Source organism: Vicia villosa, unplaced genomic scaffold (genome assembly GCF_029867415.1).
Source record: "Vicia villosa cultivar HV-30 ecotype Madison, WI unplaced genomic scaffold, Vvil1.0 ctg.000004F_1_1_1, whole genome shotgun sequence".
NCBI lineage: Eukaryota > Viridiplantae > Streptophyta > Magnoliopsida > Fabales > Fabaceae > Vicia > Vicia villosa.
This window is the reverse complement of record NW_026704934.1, coordinates 49,576-70,919: the sequence shown is the minus strand read 5'-3', so window position 1 is coordinate 70,919 and position 21,344 is coordinate 49,576. Positions and strand designations below refer to the sequence as shown.

At 36.4% G+C, this 21,344-nt stretch overlaps 1 protein-coding gene across 1 annotated transcript; it reads left to right on the top strand.

Annotated features, from left to right (window-relative positions):
* The first annotated feature begins 4,072 nt into the window (after positions 1-4,072).
* Positions 4,073-5,050, top strand: LOC131621363 (factor of DNA methylation 4-like). The gene has a single exon (XM_058892403.1). It carries the CDS (start codon positions 4,073-4,075, stop codon positions 5,048-5,050), a length of 978 nt encoding a protein of 325 aa, XP_058748386.1.
* Positions 5,051-21,344: the final 16,294 nt, after the last annotated feature.

Here is a 21,344-nt window from a genome sequence, read left to right as displayed (position 1 = left end):
GAAAGGCAAAAAGATAGGAAAGACCTTTTTGTTGACTTTCAAAAGGACTTGTAATGTTTTGGCCCATATCTTTCAAATGAAGCATTTTTAGCCAAGTCCTTAGAGAGAAAAAATTGTAGAAAATGGAATTTACTTCAAAATGGTTGGACAATTTATGATTAACCATGTGAAATTTATGGCTGGTCAAAGTTCAGTTGACTTTTGTTTCAAAAACCCTAATTTAGTAACTTTGACTTTTGATGATCTTGAACATTTTTTTGATGAATCATGATCTACCCTTGATCAAATGATGAATGTAACCTTAAATCCTTGATGTTGACCAAAAAACCTTGAAGTTTGACTGTATTTTGACCATAATTGACTTTTAGGTCAACATAGTCGACTGTTGATCATTTGAGCACTTGACTAGGCAATCTTGTGATTCAAGGCTTGAAACTTGGTGTGAGGATACTTTGAGTCATATTAGATACCATTAAGTCCACTTGAGGCCTTAGAAGTTCAATTTCCTTTGACTAAACCAAAACCCTAGTTTGAGTCCTATTGCTTAAGAGAGGCTTTGCCTAATGAAACCTTGAGTATTCTTGAACAGTTGAGAGCCCTATGAGATGAAGATATCATCTTGAGACAAATTGTCTTGAGTATGTGAGGTCAAATTTGAGGGTGCAAAACACGCCTATTGAATCTTGGGGGAAAATCAAATGTTGGGTTCAAGATTATTCTCTAAGAAACTTTATCACGTGTTTGTTTCTGATGAAAAAGAGAGTAAGATAATTAAAATCAATATTCAAATATATGATTTTCGGTTCAAATGAATATTTAAGATAACAATCCTTGAACCCAGATAATTTTCTGCTCTTGCAATCCATTATAGAGAACTTTCTCAATCATCTTTAGGTTTCAAGCACTTCATGTTTCATTTAGGTTAGAAATGTTAATATTCATCATGTTTTTTTAATGGATGTCTCTGAGATTTCACGTGGATCACTAATGGCAGAGTCTTGAGTATTGATAATCTTAAAATGGATGACAAATAGGATATATTAAGCATGCTTTTATCGTCGTCCATTTGGATTAACAAATACCTCGGTTCAAAGGCAATAAAATGCCTCAGTTCAAAGGCAATAATTTGGATTTTCACAGGCAATAAAATCCTATAAAAACGCTTAACATATCCCTCGGTTCAAATCAAACACCTTTGTGAATAAGCTTTTTTTTATTTACATTGTTTACATAGAGTATTAAAGTATATTGTTTACAATAAATCTTTAGTGTAATCCAAATTTTGTTGTATACCCTCATGTTGCATATCCAAAAAACACTTCATAACTTATATGACTTCTGATAAGTTATCTGTTCCAACCATAAGAATTTTTATTTTCTACACTTGCAATCCATCCCAGAGATCTATTTCTCAAGTTCTTGAGCTTTTATAGATAAAAAAAATTCACGGTGAATCCACCCAAAGAGATTTTTTGCAGTAGCAACTCCTGAAATGAACGGTTACATATTTCCTCTATCTCGGGAGACTACAAATAAGTTAGTATTGGGGTAAAATATGTTTGATGAGAATATTTATAGTAAAATCTAATTATTACACCCCTCGATTTTATAAAAAAATTGAGTTAAAATATCTACTTATGACATCGGTTTTATAAGAAAATTGAGGTGGCTAATTCTTTTTTTATATTGAAATTACACTGTTTACACATAATATTAAATAAATTGATTACAATAAATTTGTGCTCTTATTACTGAATATCTTCACTGAGATCCATCTTCTAATAAGTTAAGCTCACTTCTTTGTTTAACTTTTTAAAGGTTGAGCTCACTTCTTTGTGTAAATTGAAGCATCAATGATTTTCTTCCCTTGTTGCAATCTATCAAATGAGAAAAATACAACAATAACAATATCGACACCATTATAAGTAAGGATTAGGGTAAAATATGTTTAACGAATATTTTTATGGTAAAATCTGAAGATTTTCTCCTAAGGTTATATCGAAAACCGAAGGGTTAGTTCATTTAGTTTACACTTATGAACAAATAAAAATATAAACTGTAATAGCTAAGATTCAAAGTGTGTCCTAATTTATGTTTCCCTGACGCGCCTTAGCATAATACTTCAATTTTTTTTGTTGAGGTGAAACCTTTGTCATAAAATATATTATTTATTATAGTGGTATTATAATATATTATAGTTATTACTAGAATATTATTATTCTTACTAAAATATTATTGTTGATATCTCTATTTATAGAATAGTCATGACTGTATAACAAACAAATATGGAAATTAACAGATATGTATATATCATTGGGAATCAATAGAAAGACACAACTTATTATTCTTATATGGTATCAATAAGCAGTAGGTATTGATCCAAATATCAAACCCTAAACTCTAACTCGCTTCCTTCACATTCCTAACTCTAACCCCGTCGCCCCAACTTTTTTCTTCCCAACATCTTTGGCGACAACCACTCCTCCTCATCAAATCCCCAATTTCTCCTCTCAAGTATGTCACCACGTCAACAACACCGCCACCTATCCAGCCAACTTTCACCATCTTAAACATCACAAATTTCATCAAAATTATCTTGAGCATCGAAAAAGGCCAGTAAAACACATGGTACAAACTCTTCGAAATTCATGCTCATGTTCATCAAATTGTTGATCACATTATTTTGACCGAACCAACATCCTCTCGCGACCTCAAAGTTGCAATTTGTTCATGAGAGAAGAAATGTTGGACACAATGTTAGGACAACTGGTCCAACTAGTTAAACCAATATGACAACAAATTAATAACAACAATAACATAAGGCAGAATGCAATAAAATAACACCAACGTCTGGAGGGAACTTTATCCAAAAAAGAATATTCACTACTTTGAATTAGTACAATTAGTCTTTTAGGAACACCAATCCCATGATGTTCAATGCCTCTTCCTAATACTAGTGACTTTCTATTTAAGACTCCCTCTAAATATAAGCACCCCTCTCACTTTCTCTCAATCACTAATACCAAGTGATTAACTTAATCATTAACACAATGTTTGTTGAATTTACAACTCAACTAAGACAAACCAATAAAAATGCCAAGTTACTGAAGCAATAGTGTGGTGTACAACAAACAATATCCAACACCAATCCTTATGATATGAGTGATAACATAAGCGTGGAATACAAGTAACAAAAGACTCAAAACCCTAGCATAAAGAACTAAATCCTAGCGCACAAAACTTGTTGTCAAACATGAGAAATGAGTCTCGTTAAATAGTAAAGCATTATGGGCTTTTCTCTATAAAAATCTTTAAAAAAAAAGATTTGTTATATTTCGAATTTAAATTTAAATCTTTAATGTGATTTGATCTTCATCTAAATTATTTAAAACTTTAACAATTAATATTAAATATTGTATACATGGATTGAAAATGATGTCACTAACATACCTCTTTAATCTTTAATTTAACAATTTAAATTTAAATGTAAAATTAGGAATAATTTAACAAAAACTAAATAGTTAAATTATTAAATTGAAACTAAAATTATTTATACGGACTAAAATTTAAAAGAAAATTTTATGGGCTGAAATTTAAAATAAATTTTAAATGAACTAAAAATTGAAGTTGTTGTATTTAAAAAAAAAAAAATCATATTTAATCTAAAATATAAAATTAAATTATCAATTATTGCTGAATAGAATATTTAATTTCAAAATAACTAAAGAGTTTAAATCAAATCTTTTTATCAATTACTAAAAGATATATTATATTTATAAGATTCGAATTAATTGATCTTATCCAAAGCCCATTAAATTGTTGCAAATATTGCTGCCCATTAATTGGCTTCCGAGGGAACGTATTAACTGCAAAGATTGTTTTACGAAAAGGTGTAATGAAAATCTGAATGAACAAACGTAAAGCTTCAACTCGGACACGCCTCTACCACACACTGTTTGCAACTTTATTTAAACTTAATCAACAACACTTTCTTCATCAACACTTTCAAATTTTTCTTTCTTTCTACTAGTGCAATATTTATATCTTTTTCAAACAACCACAAATTTCCAACATGATGAACCGAAAAGTAGAACATACTAGTGAATATGATTTGGAATACTACCAGCATACATATTTCAATAAGTTGAAAGATGGTTTCTATAAACTCGAAATCTCTGACTCAACATTTCGGTGTCCGTTCTGTTTCAACAAGGATTATTATTCTTTGACCGACCTTTTGAGACATGCTTCAAGAATTGTTGCTGACGTGCATGGAGAGACCGTGAAAGAAATTGGTAAACATTCTGCCCTTGTAAGGCATCTTGACTCTAAAATTTCTGAAAATAAGTCAAATGTTGATGATACTCTTAAGTCACTTAATGAGAATGCTGCTGAAGACGAGTTGTTTGTCTGGCCTTGGATGGTAGTTATGGCAAACAATGTTACAAAATTTGACCCGAACTCTCGTAAGTATGTAGGAAAGAGTAGTAAGAAAATTAAGGATGAACTTATTGCTCAAGGGTTTAAGCCGCTGAAAGTTACAACACCGTGGAATATTAGAGGGCAAACAAAGTTTGCCATAGTTGAATTTGGAAATGAATGGGATGCTTTCGCCAATGCTATGTCGCTAGAGAGAAGCTTTGAAGCACAACATTGTGGCAAGAGAGATTACTTGGGTTCAAGGGAACGAGGAGATAAACTCTTTGGGTGGATGGCACGTAGCGATGACTATAACTCCAATGATGTTGTTGGCAAACACCTTAGCGAAAAAGGAGATTTGAAAACTATTTCCGGAAAAGAAGCTGAGGATAATAGGAAAGCCTTGAGGCTTCAATCTAGTTTGGAAAACACTTTAAAGCAAAGGAAGAAGGAATTGGAAGAAATAACAAGAAAGTATGACGAGAAGGTTGATATTAAGCCGGTTGCGGAGGCATCCAAGAGAAAGTTTTCTGGTGAAGATAATTGGAAAGCATCTAAGATTGAACGTGATGATGAAAGGAAAATGAAAACAACTCAGTGGAATGATTATCAAGGGAATTCCAAGGTATGACTTGAAGAATTATATGGTAGTTTCTTTTCATGATGCCAACTGCATAATAGAAAACCATGATTCTAATATATGTTTGATATATGATACATGCAGGAGACATTAGATGAAAATGATGAAAAACAATGGAAGTTGTCCAAACAAAAGAAAGACTATTAAACTTCAGCAGACCAGAAATCAAAGTGAAAAGCTAAGCAATGAGGGATGCAATGCAAGTCATATAATTTTTTATGAAGTTTAGAAGGAAATCAAAAGGAATCTTGAGAAGTTTTAATAATATGATGATTATTATTGTATGAGTAAAAGTTGTTGCTAACTCTTTGAAATATATTTGGTTGTTTATTTCTTCTCAAATTAATGCATCAAAATCTTTCAGTAGTATAAAAACCCTAGAAAAAGCTTTCAGTAGTATATAAAGTATAAACCCTTGAAACCTTAGATGCAACTTGCAAATGTAAGAAAAAGAATAGTTTTCTGACTCAAGTAAAAATAATTAATCACTTCCAAATAAGGTTGACCTAACGTCTATATATCGTATCGATTTGATACTGAAAATTGTAGCACCGACTTTTTTTTGGAAATTTTGTTGAAACTTGGAAATGTCATAATATAAAATAGTAATGGTTTCTGAATTAGTTAACATCACTAAATTTTTGATATATCATAGAAATTAAGTTCACTCACGATTTTCATACTGATTGTTATATTGGAAATTTTGTTTGTATCATAAATTGTTTTAATCATATTGAAGTTTTTTTTTTTTGTATAAATTTATCGGTAACACACAAAGATGTACTAAAAGAAGATTTTGATATGGTAAAATCAACAGCCCACAATAGCATCTGAAATGAAAAATCATATTAATTTTAAATATGATAAAGCCATGAGAATTTGAATTCGAATTCTAAAATGACACATGCAAAATTTGATGGAACGATGTATATATTCAACTAAATTAGTAATTGTATGGACGAAAAATTATCTTAATGAAGAATTAAAATAAAACTAAAATATTGTGTAGAGTAAGTGTTTCGTTATAGAACTAATTGGTTGGAGAATTACAATGAACAATGATGGATTTGAATTTCGGACGGAAGAGGAGGATTTGACCAACAAGATTAACACTCCAATGCTCAAGTTAATATAAGTGAAGAAGAGTGAATGAAACTGTGTACTTGAATTCTTCACATGTATCTATATATATTGGAGCGATTATAAGAAGCCGTTATTTGCTAAACGTGTGATGCGAGAGCCATTGGATGTATCTTGGATCTGTATCACATGTACTCATCCTCAAGGTAGTTTCCATACATTAAGAGCAATCCAGACGAAAGGTAACTTCTTCAGAGTGGTTGGTCGATGGTTAATCCGATCGACGTGGAGTAGTTCCCCCAAGCTCTTGTCCTTGTATGATAGTTGTTTATCTTTTTTAGTTTTCCTAAAATCCAAGAGAAGGTGTTACTACTTCTTAGGGAATCACGCTTTTAATGAGCCACATGCTTCAAATGTCTTTTCAGAGGTACTCTCATAATGACCTTCAGAAACTGAAGCACTTGAGTGTTTAGTAGAGGTGATCTAAAGCGTCTACATGATTTATGTACTTATAGAAAGTAGTGTTTATCATAAGTCAAAAATCAAAAGAAAATATGTAGGCTTATTGACGAAGCCTTTGCCTTTCTTCTTCTACTGGACCTTGTTTCTTCTTTAACTATTTTTGTTTTTGCTTGAGAGGATAGTCTTGACGGAACTTTTATGGATGTTGAGTGTTTTTTCTCGATCCTTGGTTTTTGACTGCCCCTCAATGGCTTCGAAATATAAGTTCTAAATATTTTGATGGTTTCTCTGTCGCAACTGCATCCTTCGAGTTGGGCATATGTAAAAGTCTTTCAATATTGGTGTGAATAGTTAAATACGAAACCCTTTTTAACCCTTCTTATCCAAATCTTCAAAGTTTAATGTGGTTATGCGACTAAAGCACTAGGTCATGGTTTGATTCACTAGGTGTTAATTGTTCGTGATTTCAGGGCCTTTTTAGAGGGCTTGAATAATTTCAAAAATCAATTCTTCTTTGTTACCCCACTCCGCTTGCAGGCTCATGAAACTGTCATGCATCGTCGAGGACGGAGTGGTAACTGGATGCATTGAGTTATTTCCCAAGTATTGGAGCGAGGGTAATTTCCTAATGACGAATGAATTGTATGTCTACAAAGGAGAGAACCTATCTCAGAAGGATTTGTATCTGAATAGGCGACTAATGAGCTTTGTCAAGGATTTGGGTTATCCCAAAAGTATTATTCCTTGGGATGAAGCTTCATAGAAGTGATTGAAACAACTCATCAACACCCTCCTGTTGATGGAGAGGCTCTTACAAAGGAGAAAAGGAAGGTTATTTTTGGTAAGCCATTGATGCATTTGGCTTATGTTGAAAGAGTATTGTGGTGTACTTTTCGTTTATATCGTATCCACAGGGACTATTGCGATATCACCGCCGTTCTATAGCCTATTTTGTCGTGAGTTAATGTTACTTTAAGTTTGGGTTTGCAAAAGATCATTCAACACTTTTAGTAGCAAAGAGTAAAGTAATGAAAGTTCTAAGTTAAAGAAAATGTATCAAGATTCGATTTCATCGACCTAAATTTGTATGTCTCCTTATAAATATACGTATATGAACTTGGTAACGATCAACATAATTACATATCGACGCCTATATCATCCGTGTCCGCAATGATATAGTTAGATTTACCGTATTGTTTAACCGACGATTTCTCCATCCTTTAAACAATACAAATAACGTTTTAAAACCGATACTAAGTAAACATCAAACGCTAAATCCATGTCTGCAATTTATAGTTTGATAGATGATAAAGTTAGATCTAGATACAAATATTGATGTCTCAAACACTTATACCAAAGAAAATCTTTACTTAACAAACTAAACCATCTATATTGATCATCACATGTTCATACATAATATATTCACAAGAAAACATACAAAAAGCTAGGAAGATTACATCTTATCTTGATACAAAAGAGATTTAGCTATCCATGAGAATGGTAGCTTGCTCAAGAAGTAAAGGATGAAGATCAACAAGCATCAAAGGCGATTAATCGACGATCAAGGCTTCTAATCTTCAACTCTTAGTTTGCTACAGTGTTTAGGGTTTATGAGCTCTCTAAAAAATCAAGAAGAAGCTCAAATGAAACAACTACTCCTTAAATACAAAAACTGTTTTCTGTCCAGGGCGCGTCGCGCCCTCCAGCGCGCTTCGCGCCATTACACTTAAGAAATATAAACCGCCCATGCGCGCGACGCGTGTAACTCTCTGGCTTGAAGCTCCAAAATATCTTGCCCAGGGCGCGACGCGCCCATATCTCCGCGCGACGCGCGCACACTTCTGCCCAGCATTCTCCAATTAAGGCCAAAACAAGCTCCAAGCTTCCCAGAAATGGCTAAAACCTACAAGATCACAACTAAAACACAAATTATCATTAAAAGAAAGCTTAAAATTATAAACTATAAATAATTATCTAAAACTTTAGGGAATTGTACGAATATTCGATAAAAAACGGTCGAAAGGTGCCATTAATTAAACTAAATATGAACACTTTTTGGCACCTAACAACTCTCCCCAACTTAAACTCTTGTTTGTCCTCAAACAAAACAATGATAAATTACCAAGAACACAAAATTTCACAAATGAAACAACCAGGCAGAAACAAGAACAATTGAGTGGTTCAAATTCCAACAGTACAGAAAGATCAATCCTTACCAGTTTCCATCGAAGTACCATGATAACAATGCTAATCCTATATACAAATTTTATGTCAAAAATTCCACAAGCAAAAGAAGTTCAAAAATGAATCACACCTACGCACTTTCCTCTTGAGAGAACAAAAATGGAGGATCCTAACACTCAACAGACAATGACGCAAACATACCGAATTAATTATGAACTCATCTAAGCACAGAATAAATAAAAAGTATATAAGCATGAATCACTAAGGACTTTCGGGTTGTAGCTTGGCTTGGTTAACAACGAAGTGTCATATCTCACGGCCATTGAATCGAAAGGGTCAATACCTAAGAGAGCATTCAAATACACTTACATCCACACCTCCTTATCAACAGATCACACAACTTTATTGCTCAAGAGTTCACCTTTGTAATTCTAAGGAAACTAGCTATATACAAATCTTTTTTTTCTATTTCTTTTTCTTTCTCTTTTTCTCTTGAGCAATCACTTATTTTCTTCACATCACCAATACAACCAAATTTTTTTATTCTCCCCAACTTGAATATTACCACCGCATAATCACGAATGCTCTCTATTCTAAGGCGAAAAGGAATCATTCCTAACCACATTTAATGGTACTCTTCAAGGTTGAAAGAAAATCATCAAGATTCAGATCAAAAATCGGCAAATATAGACAAGGAATTGATACCGATTGAATCTTGGCTAAAACGGCTCAAAGTGGTTATCAAATACTCACACACTCACCGGGTAGGTTACATTTGGATTGGAAGTTTTTCTCATAGTGCAGAACAAAACGCATTGATCACTTTCATGCTTAACACAATTTAATAGTAAATGCAAGATTAATCATAATAAAAACGAGTTAAAACGTACATTGCTGGTATTAAGCACAATTATTATATATCTACACAGTGGAAAGTCTCCTCACAACTACAGCTAGGCTAAAATGATTCACAATTGAACTAATTTTATCAACAGAAATTAATGACAACTAATTTGTACAATTAAAAGCATCAGAATCAACGGTACTTGATAAACAAAATGATAAAGGATGTACCTTACATGTACAGTTTTCAACTTATATCATCACCGCTCAAATTGCGTTGCATCACCCAAATTCATCGTGACACAAAAATTCATGTTCCAACTAATTAATCATCAAGACAACTTATCAAAATTAATTATATCTTAAATATAAATACTAAAAAAAAAATAAATGCGATAAATAAAGTAAACTGAACTTATATATATAAAAAGAAACCACACCAAACCGGTGTTAACTATCCAAAGGCTTAAACTTAGCCTTTCAAAGTACCTCATCCAAAGGATGGAACAAAATAAAAAAAACAAATAACTAACAAGTTCTAACATAAAACTAAAAACAATAAAACATAAAAACAAGAAAACGAGAAAAAAAAATCTACTCCTCATCAGAAGTCTCCTCATCATCATCCATCCCCTCCTCAGGATCTGGCCTGCCCTCAGGCCATGAAGCATAAGCAGATAAATCATCCCTAGAACCAACAGGCTGCTGCAGAGAAAGCTGCCGGATAGAATCCTGCAAAAACATAAACGCTCTCTGATGCGCCATATGCATCTGATAGTTCCAATCACTTGCATCACCATACTGAGGACCAGCAGGCGGTGCAGCAGCAACCAGAACAGCTTGAGCAGCATCGGGAAGGTCAGGTGCATTAGCAGCAGCACCAAAAGGACGACCTCCAGGCAAACAGTACCTGTTAGCAAACACATCATCGATAACACCATCCATGGGAATCATACCCCCAGTTGGAAACCGGACACCAGCCTTCCTGCATAAACCCATAATTAATCCAGGAAAAATCAACCTACATTTGACCCCATCACCATGAAGAGTCCCATTCAGGGCGACTCTTTTCAGCTCATTTGCCACGATCCGAGACACATCAATGTTATCACCATTCAAGATACCCTGAACCAGACCTGCCGTATCAATGGTGAGGGAGGAAGTGTGACTCCGTGGCCTAATGTTGTAAAGGACCACCGAAGTCACCAACTGAGCCTCCTCCGTTAACTGACTACGAGTAAAAGTCTTTGGCAGCCCAGCTTTAGTCAGAGTATAGGTGAAACCAGCCCTGCAAATCTTCTCCCTAATACTCTCCACGTCCCAGTTTCCTCTATTCAACCTGGGATGGTACTCACACTCTTCAACCAAAGCAAGAGGGTTATCCAGAAAATAAAAAATTGCTTCTTTGCTAAAGTCAATGGTCTTACCTCTCACCCACGTTCTAAACGGGTAAGCTTCAGTACCTACCCAACTGCTCGGAGGCAAGGCATTTGCATAGAACTCTCTGACAATCTCCACCTGATAGAATTTTGGTGGAGTGAACAACTTGTCCCAGCATGTTTCAGACAAAGCAGTCCACGCTATTTGGAAGTGGCCGTGGTCAATAGGAACCACAGTTCGTTCACTCCACACAACTCGGCTTTCGAGCTCATGGTACCTCGCCTCTTGCTCCGGACCTTGAAACTTCGTCCGATCAAACCTGCCAGATTGTGAGGAAGATCCCTCACTAGAACCAGTCTTTTTCCTTTTCAAAAAAGGTGCCATTCCTGCACAATTGTAATTCAAACAAAACACGCACAATTGAAACAAAGTTAGCATATCCTCTTAATTAACAGCACATATCAATCCACATTCATCATCAATCACAAAACAGACCCTATACAACTACTCAGAATGCATAAAAAAATATTCAAAGTTGATCCCAGGGCGCGACGCGCGCTGAACAGGGCGCGACGCGCGCTCTGCGAAACCCAGAAAATTTCTTCAATAAAACTGCAAAGCAGACGAGGAGACAAGCTTCTCCTCCCTTCTAAAGGTTCCAGCAAGCAATATATACATCATACTACTGTTTGCTACCCTAGTTTTTCAAAATCTATCAAAAAAATCCTAAATCTAAAACCTAAACTTCTAAAACTTAATTTAATGGAAAGATAAGAGAAGAAGAACAAACCTTGATGATTGATGATGGTAGAGAGACGAAATTAAGTGAGGAAAATGCAAGAGTTAAAAGAGCAAGTGTGTGTTGTTTTCTTTTCTTGAAGCAAAGAGGAAAAGGGTAACAATGGAGGCAAAGACCTCCAAAAACCCTAACTCCCCCTTCTAAACGCGCACTGGGTCGGGCCCAGCATGGGTGGGCCCAAACAAAATTATTTTTTTTCAAAAATATATACAGCGCGCGACGCGCGAAGAACCGGCGCGACGCGCCCTCATCTCTTCCAGGAAGGGGTTCTTGAATTACCTAGCGCGCGACGCGCGCATATGGGTGCGGCGCGCGCTACACCAGAAACAGCAGAAAAACTGCATTGTTTCAGCACGCCTAAAAATACCGGTAGATCGTTTCTGGCTCGACGACAACTCAAAAATCCCACCTGCAAAAAGAACACAAATACAAGTGAATATATACAACTTGGGGTGCCTCCCAAGAGCGCTTTGTTTAACGTCGGTCAGCTCGACGGTCAAAGGCAATCAAGGATCGCCAAACGATAAAACACAAGTTTCACGATTAAAATCGCTTCCTCGATAAACCTTCAACCTCTGACCATTAACTACCCACTCTTGGTTTGATTTTTGGTCCTCTATCACAATATCCCCTTGGCTTCTCACATCTTTGACCAAAAACGGTCCGGACCACTTCGACTTCAACTTTCCCGGAAAAAGTCTTAACCGGGAATTGAAGAGTAATACTAATTGTCCTACCTTAAAGTCTTTCATTTTAATCTTACTATCATGATAGAATTTGGTCTTTTCTTTGTAGATAGAATTAGACTTGTAGGCATGCAATCTCATTTCTTCCAACTCATGAAGTTGGATTTTTCTTTGGTCACCACACAACTTGTGGTCAAAATTCAAAAGTTTCAAGGCCCAATATGCATTATGTTCTAATTCTACGGGAAGGTGGCAACTTTTACCATACACCATTTGGAACGGTGTAAGACCGATCGGTGCTTTGAAAGCGGTCCGATATGCCCACAAGGTGTCATCAAGTTTCATTGACCAATCCTTCCTAGAGCTAGACACAGTTTTCTCAAGAATCCTCTTAATCTCTCTATTGGTCCTCTCAACTTGCCCATTAGTCTGTGGGTGATATGGAGTAGCTACCTTGTGCTTTACTCCATATTGCTCCAATACTTTTTCAAGCGGGGCATTACAGAAATGAGATCCACCATCACTAATTATCACTCTTGGCGAGCCAAACCGCGAAAATATATTTTTCTTCAAAAATTTGATCACGGTCTTACCATCCGCTTTGGGTGAAGCAATCGCTTCCACCCATTTAGACACATAATCCACAGCTACCAAGATGTATTCATTTGACATTGAGGAAGGGAATGGTCCAACAAAGTCAATGCCCCAACAATCAAATACCTCTACTTCTACAATACTTTGGAGGGGCATTTCCTCTCTTTTCCCAATTCCACCAGTTCTTTGACAACTGTCGCATGAGGCAACATGGTGGTAAGCATCTTTGAACAAAGTAGGCCACCAAAATCCCGATTGAAGGACTTTTGTGGCCGTACGCAAACCATTGAAATGACCACCATAAGGCGAATTGTGGCAATGCCACAAAATGCTTTTTGTATCCTCATCCGCGACACATCTTCTCAAAAGATTGTCACTACTCAACTTAAACAAGTGAGGCTCATCCCAAACATAAAAATTTGCATCGTTCAAAAACTTTTTTCTTTGATTCCAAGTTAGATCCTCCGGTATCCAGCCAGATGCTTTGTGATTAGCCATATCTGCGAACCAGGGTCTAACTTCTTGTACCATGTACAATTTTTCATCCGGGAATTCTTCCCTCACTTCTTTTTCATTGTTTGTCACCTCAGTATTCACTAACCGAGACAAATGATCCGCAATCAAATTTTCTGTACCTTTCTTATCTTTCACTTCAAGATCAAATTCTTGAAGCAAAAGAATCCACCGAATAAGCCTCTGTTTTGAATCAAGCTTGGTGAGAAGATATTTGATTGCGGCATGATCTGTATAACACACCACTTTAGAACCAATGAGGTAAGAACGAAACTTTTCCAATGCAAATACAATTGCGAGCAATTCTTTTTCGGTAGTGGCATAGTTAACCTGTGCCTCATTTAAAACTTTGCTCGCATAATGTATAGCATGGAATTGTTTGTTCTTCCTTTGGCCTAAGACCGCACCAACCGCATAGTCACTAGCATCGCACATGAGTTCAAACTCAAGCGACCAATTAGGAGCGACAAATATGGGTGTGGTGGTCAAATTTTCTTTAAGTTCTAGGAAAGCTTTTAGACATGATTCATCAAAATTAAATTCCTTACCTTTTTTTTAGCAAATTACTCAAAGGCTTTGCGACCTTGGAGAAATCCTTGATGAATCTTCTATAGAACCCAGCATGTCCCAAAAAGCTCCTTATGCCTTTCACATTCACCGGAGGGGGAAGCTTTTCAATAACCTCGATTTTTGCCGGATCGACCTCAAGCCCCTTTGAAGATACCTTGTGGCCAAGAATAATCCCATCCGTTACCATGAAAGTGCACTTCTCCCAGTTGAGAACCAAATTTGTTTCAATACATCTTTCCATCACCACATTAAGATTTTTCAAGCACAAGTCAAATGACGACCCGTACACAGAAAAATCATCCATGAACACCTCGATGCTTTTCTCGATCAAATATGAGAAGATAGCTTGCATGCACCTTTGAAATGTTGCGGGAGCATTACATAATCCAAATGGCATTCTTTGGTATGCGAAAACGCCAAAAGGACATGTAAAAGCAGTTTTCTCGTGGTCCGCCGGATTCACTGATATTTGATTGTATCCCGAATAACCATCCAAGAAACAATAGAAATTTCTTCCGGCTAACCTCTCTAACATTTGATCCATAAAAGGTAATGGAAAATGATCTTTTCTTGTTTCTTGGTTCAACCTCCTATAATCAATACACATACGCCACCCGGTCACCGCTCTCGAAGGAATCAACTCGTTCTTCTCATTTCTCACAACCGTCAACCCACCCTTCTTAGGAACCACATGCACCGGGCTCACCCATTCGCTATCGGAGATGGGATAAATCATCCCCGCCTCTAATAACTTCACAACCTCTTTTCTAACAACTTCTTTCATGGTTGGATTCAATCGCCTTTGAGGTTGTGCCACGGGCCGAAAATCATCTTCTAACATAATCTTATGCATACAATAGGCCGGACTAATGCCTTTCAAGTCGGATAAAACCCAACCTATTGCTTCTTGATTATTTATCAAAACTTCTTTCAATCGATGCTCTTCCTTGTTAGACAAACCACTATTAATAATAACCGGCTTAGTAGAATTGTCACCGAGAAACACATATTTCAAGTGAGATGGTAACACATTCAACTCAACCTTTTGCTCTTCAACTTTAGGTTCATCCTTCAACTCTTCAATTTGAGTTTCAAATGGATTCATCTCATCACAAGCCTCTAAATTTCTCAAGCAATCTTCAATCTCTTTCTCTTGATCTTTGGTGAGAACTTCAAGAGCTTCCATTAAAGTCTTCTAAAGAGGATTCGACAAGTGCATTTGATTCTCCACTTTCATAATAGCCCTTTCGGTAGCATCGATTCTAAAACAATCATCATCATCACTCGGATGCTTGATGGCTTCAAAGAGATCAAGACATAATTCTTCATCTTGGTACCTTAATTTCATTAAGCCATCATCAATATCTATCATCATTCGGGCCGTCTTCATAAAAGGCCTTCCTAAGATCAATGGAATCTCAGGATCTTCTTCCATGTCTATGACAATAAAATCAACAGGATACCAAAATTTGTCAACCTTGACAAGCAAGTCTTCCGCAACTCCATGAGGATGAGCTGTGGATTTATCCGCTAATGATAACGTCATTCTTGTCGGCTTCAAATCGTTGATTCCTAATCTCCTCACCATAGACAATGGGATCAAATTAATGCTAGAACCGGTATCTACCAAACCTTTGCCTATGTGAACATTTCCAATAGACATCGGTAAGGTTACCCGCCCAGGATCATTTGATTTTATCGGAGTAGTGCGTTGAATTAACGCATTACAACAAGAGCTCACCGTTACTACCTCCGGATCCAAGAATCTTCTCTTCTTAGTGATGATGTCTTTGATGAATTTTGCATACATCGACATTTGCTCTAATGCCTCGGAAAAAGGAACATTGATTTGCAACTTGCTAAAGATGTCCAAGAACCGAGCATAGTGCTTTGCATCTTCTTTCTTTGACGGACCGGGAGGGTAAGGTAATTTCTTCACTTTTATAGAATCATCTTTCATCTTCCCTTTTTCACTCACACTCAATTTTTTTCTTTCTTTTTCTACAACTTTCTCAAGAGTTTCTTTTTCCACTAATTCTTTCTCTTTCTCATTTTCAACTAAATCACCCTCAACATTTTTTTCTACTTCAATCACCCTATCTTTTTCACTTTCAACAATTTCTTCCTCAACTATCTCTCCTACACCCATATCAATATTTCTACCGCTACGAGTTAGAATTGACTTACAATGCTCACGAGGATTTTCTTGTGTAGTAGCCGGAAAAGGACCTTTGTTTTGATCGGCAAGTTGCTTTGACAATTGCCCGACTTGAGTTTCAAGATTCTTTATGGCGGCATCCGTACTCTTTTGGCTTGCAATTTGCAATTGCATGAAATGGCTAAGAGTGTCCTCGATTGAAAGCTTTGTTTGTTGAGGTTGTTGATTGTAACCACCTTGATAAGGATTTTGACGATTCGATGGACCCGCATCCGGCCTCCATCCTTGTTGATAACCTTGATTACCTCTTTGTTGGTAACCTTGGTTATTGTTGTAAGGTTGTTGTTGTTGTCTCCCACCATAAACTTGATTAGGATTAGACACATAATTCACCTCTTCACCCGGTGGAGGACAAAAACCAGTTTGATGGTCACCCCTACACAATTCACAACACATCACCTGCTGATTCTTAGAGGGGCTCCCATTTATCTCTTTGATTTGTTGAGGGAGTTTTGACATTTGTTGAGTGAGCAATTCTACTTGTTGTGTCAATAACTTGTTTTGAGCAAGTATTGCATCACTAGTATTCAATTCAAGAACTCCCGGTTTTCTTTGCAATGCACTACGGTTGTGTTGCCCTTGATGATCATTCAAAGCCATTCTATCAATGATAGCAATCGCTTCTGCAGCAGTTTTTGACATCAACGAACCACCCGCGGTAGCATCTAAAAGAGTTTTTGGTTGAGGTTGGAGTCCATTTCTAAAGATATGGATTTGAGACAATTCATCAAACCCATGACCTTTGCATTTTCTAACCATGGACTTGAACCTCTCCCATGCTTCATTGAGAGATTCATTCGAACCTTGAGAGAACACCGCAATAGAAGTTTTCGCTTCCATGAACCTATTGTGAGGAAAGAACCGATCCAAGAACTTCTCTTCTAACTCGTTCCAATTTGTCATGACATTATTTGGTTGATCAAGGTACCATTCCTTAGCTTTTCCAATTAAGGAATGAGGAAAGAGTCTCCTGAACACCTGTTCTTCTGGGTCTTCCGGAGCACCAATTGTTCCGGCGATCTCGTAGAACTTTGTTAGATGAGTAAATGGATCCTCGTGATCTGCCCCTGTGAACGGATTTTGGTATAATAATTGAAGTAACCCCGTCTTCATTTCGGAGTTTCTTCCATTGGCCTGATCACGAGCAAATTGTGCATTGAGACGAGGGCTGTTAACACATGGCCCTCGAGGTGGAGGATCCGCAGCCATTTCTTCCTCAACCAAGTTTTCAACCGGAGTTGAAGAAGAAGATGCTTCTTGTTGTTGTCTTCTTTCCCTAGCTAGTTGTCTCCTCCTACGAGTTTTGCTATTCTCTCTACGAGCAGTCCTCTCAATCTCAGGATCAAAAAGGAGTTGATCTGCAGGTATACGTCCTCGCATAAACTGTAATCTGAAAAACTAACCAAGCAAATTAACAAACACAAGGAATATAATTTGTGAAACAAGAAATTAATTATAAGACTCAATACAAAACAAAAATATTGCAATGCTTGCAATATCTAAACAACAATCCCCGACAACGGCGCCATTTTGTTGAAAGAGTATTGTGGTGTACTTTTCGTTTATATCGTATCCACAGGGATTATTGCGATATCACCGCCGTTCTATAGCCTATTTTGTCGTGAGTTAATGTTACTTTAAGTTTGGGTTTGCAAAAGATCATTCAACACTTTTAGTAGCAAAGAGTAAAGTAATGAAAGTTCTAAGTTAAAGAAAATGTATCAAGATTCGATTTCATCGACCTAAATTTGTATGTCTCCTTATAAATATACGTATATGAACTTGGTAACGATCAACATAATTACATATCGACGCCTATATCATCCGTGTCCGCAATGATATAGTTAGATTTACCGTATTGTTTAACCGACGATTTCTCCATCCTTTAAACAATACAAATAACGTTTTAAAACCAATACTAAGTAAACTTCAAACGCTAAATCCATGTCTGCAATTTATAGTTTGATAGATGATAAAGTTAGATCTAGATACAAATATTGATGTCTCAAACACTTATACCAAAGAAAATCTTTACTTAACAAACTAAACCATCTATATTGATCATCACATGTTCATACATAATATATTCACAAGAAAACATACAAAAAGCTAGGAAGATTACATCTTATCTTGATACAAAAGAGATTTAGCTATCCATGAGAATGGTAGCTTGCTCAAGAAGTAAAGGATGAAAATCAACAAGCATCAAAGGCGATTAATCGACGATCAAGGCTTCTAATCTTCAACTCTTAGTTTGCTACAGTGTTTAGGGTTTATGAGCTCTCTAAAAAATCAAGAAGAAGCTCAAATGAAACAGTTACTCCTTAAATACAAAAACAGTTTTCTGTCCAGGGCGCGTCGCGCCCTCCAGCGCGCTTCGCGCCATTACACTTAAGAAATATAAACCGCCCATGCGCGCGATGCGTGCAACTCTCTTGAAGCTCCAAAATATCTTGCCCAGGGCGCGACGCGCCCATATCTCCGCGCGACGCGCGCACACTTCTGCCCAGCATTCTCCAATTAAGGCCAAAACAAGCTCCAAGCTTCCCAGAAATGGCTAAAACCTACAAGATCACAACTAAAACACAAATTATCATTAAAAGAAAGCTTAAAATTATAAACTATAAATAATTATCTAAAACTTTAGGGAATTGTACGAATATTTGATAAAAAACGGTCGAAAGGTGCCATTAATTAAACTAAATATGAACACTTTTTGGCACCTAACAGCTTATTCGTCTGCCACTCGATTATTTATAATGTGCCTAGTTTGGTAATAATTTTCTACATATTCATTGAAGATGAAAAGACATTTTGCCTTTCAAGAAGGAGAATCCAGTCAACATGAACTGCAACACGCCCTTAAACTGCTTCTTGGCTGGTCAATGCTACTTCACCCACATGATACCTAGCAGTCGTGGCATGTGTCAAGCCCTCTAGGAATTTTGATGTTTCAAATGATACCTATCAATCGTGGCATGTGTCGAGTCCTCCGGCTCCTACACAGTTGACAGAGTCTTGCAGTTAGTGGATCATTTTCACCATCCTCTTCATATTTTGGGTGAGAGGATTTGGCCATGCCATATACTTAACGATGGGAAGATCATTTCCCTTAAGATCTATTTTTTTTGTTGCAATGCATGTTGTAAAGTATAATTGAAATGAATTGAATATGGTGTTATTTTTACCTATTTACGGTGTATGTGTTCAATCCCGAGTACATTGTTCTGGGCTCCGTGCAAACTTACAAGGTCTTCCCTCAAAGTTTATAGGACATCGCAAGGGCTGTTCCCAACCAAAGGTTGGTTCTTCTCCCCTCCCCCAAGTGAAAACCGAACCCGAGGTCGACGTGAGGCCAACCCACTACAACCTCTAGAATGACTAGCTACTAGAGGGATGGATAATTATTGTCGTTTTAGTGATTTTCCACTTTCTTTGTATGTGTGCTTCATGCCATGAGGTTATGATTGTTGTTGTCGCACGCTCGTGGAGTTTGCAACAATACCCCTGAGTCTTTGTGTTGGGGCATCGATCCATTCGATTATACCCAAACTTGTCGCTACCTTAAATAATCGCAAAGAAAATATATATTTCATAAATTTCATTCTCTTTGTTAGTAATTCAGAGTTCATTATACACTTATAAGAAAATTGATTATATCCTAAGCTCTTTCTCTCCTCTTTAGTCTTCTAGCCTATAGCCTCTCTTTCTCAAATTGTGGTTTTTTTACGTACTGATAACTAAAATCCTCTTAAACTTAGGTTATGCTCCTAATTCATATCATCAGGATAAATTTTATTATAGTTATAATTTTGACCCAAACTTCTATCCCTGTTACTCCCTCTTCCCTTCCATTTCTCATAATTTCTACTATTAGCCCAAACCCTTTAGTTTTCCATTAAAACAAATGAATCTAATGAAATAATATTATTTTAATTATTAAAATAAACTCTCATAATTTTAATTAAACTCTAGCATACTCTAATTACTCTCCACACTCTCACCTCAAGGTCACACACCTCCATTGTCCAAATTAATTCAATTACCACACATAATAATTACACTAAAAAACAACTAAATCACAAATAATCAAATAAAATAATAACTAAAATATTGGGATGTTACAACTTTGGCCTTGTCAATCTTTGCATATACCTTCTCCAAGATTTTCCACGCTGTTACCCTGAGTTTTCAACTTGAAAACGAATTGGTAATTGGTCCTTGATAGAAGCACAAGACATTTATATCTTGAGTTAAGGCAGCTCGACTGAAGAATCCTGGTCAAGTCGAAGTCGTTCGACTAAAAAAGGCCACAAATGTCATCAGCGTTCGACTAAAGTGTGCACAAAACTTAGGCGTTTCTGCCAAGTTTTAAGTTGGGGTTGGAAGACACCAGAAGTTGAGGATGACAGTTTTCAGCAGTTTTTGAGGGACACGTGGAACTCTCATAAACAAAGATTTTGCATGTCAAAGACACGTGTTGGCTGATGATCAGTCGACCGTTAGTAGCAGTTGTTGTATTTTTACTATTTAAGTAAGTTTTAGGAATAGGGAAAGGGGTCCGCATTTTCTACAAAACACAAGTGAAACTCAAATCTCTGTGCAAAAATGAGTAATGAGTGCTGCTTTGGAATGTATGTATGCACACCAATTTAATTTATGCAATCATTTATGTTATGCTTCATTTTCAGTGTACATTTACTGTGTTTTATCGTCTTCATTTACTTTAAAGCCTTAAATTTCAGTATGTTCTTTTATTGCAAAGTTATTACTGCATTTAACATAAATTAGATACACGTAATAGACAAAGAAAAGCAATTAGTCCTGGAATATTCTAGTTGATTCCACAAAAGTAACCTTTAAAAAGGAAACTAGCGTTTGTTTACCATATTTCTGGGTAAACAAATTGGCATGCCCAGTGGGACACGTCAATTGCTATTTGTTTTGTATTTGTTA

Coding starts and splice junctions, on each gene's coding strand:
- LOC131621363 (XM_058892403.1), top strand. CDS start 4,073: ATGATGAACCGAAAAGTAGAACATACTAGTGAATATGATTTGGAATAC.